Source organism: Mandrillus leucophaeus, unplaced genomic scaffold (assembly GCF_000951045.1).
Source record: "Mandrillus leucophaeus isolate KB7577 unplaced genomic scaffold, Mleu.le_1.0 Scaffold24, whole genome shotgun sequence".
In the NCBI taxonomy this organism is placed as follows: domain Eukaryota; kingdom Metazoa; phylum Chordata; class Mammalia; order Primates; family Cercopithecidae; genus Mandrillus; species Mandrillus leucophaeus.
The window spans coordinates 2,140,631-2,142,212 of NW_012102476.1; the positions used below are offsets into that span (position 1 = coordinate 2,140,631).

General features: G+C 57.3%; 2 protein-coding genes across 4 annotated transcripts in view; both read right to left on the reverse strand.

Moving 5' to 3' along the window:
- The window catches only part of LOC105541401 (sulfotransferase 1A1), a 55,375-nt gene that overhangs the window by 19,576 nt on the left and 34,217 nt on the right, over positions 1-1,582 (reverse strand). The window lies entirely within an intron of this gene.
- Positions 827-1,582, reverse strand: part of LOC105541400 (sulfotransferase 1A1-like) — an 11,476-nt gene continuing 10,720 nt past the window's right edge. Inside the window, exons 4-5 of one of the 2 annotated variants that reach the window (XM_011982377.1) lie at positions 1,088-1,214; positions 827-992 (exon numbers count right to left, since the gene is read on the reverse strand). In XM_011982377.1, coding sequence (XP_011837767.1) covers positions 865-992; positions 1,088-1,214 — 255 coding nt within the window. In that variant the 3' untranslated portion in view covers positions 827-864. Of the gene's footprint in view, positions 993-1,025; positions 1,215-1,582 lie in introns of those variants that run through there. The other variant, XM_011982378.1, reaches the window with a different exon arrangement.

The window sequence follows — 1,582 nt, forward strand, 5'->3', positions numbered from 1 at the left end:
CATAGGGTTCTTCTTCATCTCCTTGAATGACGTGTGTTGAACCATGAGGTCCACGGTCTCCTCTGGCAGGGAGCGCCCCACAAACTCCAGGATCTTCCGAATCTCCCTTTTGGGGTTCTGAGGAGCAGAGGCTCCTCAGTGGAGGCTAGGTTTGCTGATTCAGGAAAATAAAAGGGGTCCCCTTCTCTAACCTCAGAGGGGAACTGGCCACTTCCACTAGAAAACCCACAGAGCCAGCTCCTCGATCCCCGGGGCCCCGGTCCCTGTGATCCCATCATGAGCTGGGCTTGGCTCCTATGGGTGAGGACCAGGATGGTCTTCTTCCGTGACTGTGGCCCTGGGTGGCATAACCGTTGGCAGGGAGAAGGAATCGGAATAGAGAGCTGATCCATGGAGGGTGACCATGGTCCAGGCCTGTAATACCAACACTTTGGGAGGCTGAGGCAGGCGGATCACCTGAGCTCAGGAGATGGAGACCCACCTGGCCAACATGGCAAAACACAAAAATTAGCCAGGCGTGGCAGTGTGCACCTGTAATCCCAGCTACTCAGGAGGCTGAGGCAGGAGAATCACTTGAACCTGGGAGGGGGAGGTTATACTGAGCTGAGATCACACCACTGCACGCCATCCTGGACAACAGAGCAAGACTTGGTCTCAAAAAAAAGCAGCTAATCCGTGGCCACCCATGCAGCTGACTCAGGCACAGGAGATGAGAGCTGTGTGGGACCCGCTGCCAGGTGGGGCTGTAGCGGGGAGGCCTGGGCCAGGGAGGCAGGATGGGGAATCTGGGCCTGTTGTGGGGGCCGCCCAGGGAGGTGGCTGGGTGGCCTTGGCGGGTCCCTGTGAGGTGCCTGCCCCCAGGTGTCACATGAGGGGAAGCATCACAGGTGGTCTCACCTCCTTCATGTCTTCATAGAAGAGGTAGAGAATAGGGTGGGTGTGGCTCAGCTCCCACCACTCCTGCACGTGCTGGTACCAGGACCCGTAGGACACTGGAGAAGCGGGCAGGGGGCAGCGACACAGGGTTACTGTGCGTTGTAGCCACCACCTCTCGGCTCCACACCCTCCTTCCTCCCGTCACACCCACCTTCTCCGGCCATGAACTTCTCCAGGAAGCTGTCCCAGGTCCCAGGGTCAGGGTGCACCTTGGCCATGTGGTAGAAGTGGTAGTAGGAGACCGCCACGTCCTTTGCGTTGCGGGCAACATAGACCACCTGCGGGGACAGAAGACTCGACCCCAGCACCATCACCACACAGCCCGCCACAGGCCAGCTCATCTCTTGGTTTGGCAAAGGAAGAACCTGAGGCTTAGAGGCTGACCTGCTTGAGATCTCATCGCACCGGTAGGGCCGAGCTGGGATCTGAACCCTGCTTGGAAGCCAAAATCCTGCCTGGTCCCTGAGACCATCATATTCTAAAGTAATATAATCTGCATCAATGTGTCACACCCTGATCTGGAGCAAGGCATGCTCCACCAGGCATGTTCCCACCACCACCAAATTTTGTGGTCCTGTGAGGACCCACCCTCTACCTTTCTTAGATCTACACTGAAGTCTCATGTTCTTGGTCATCAGAGCAAGAG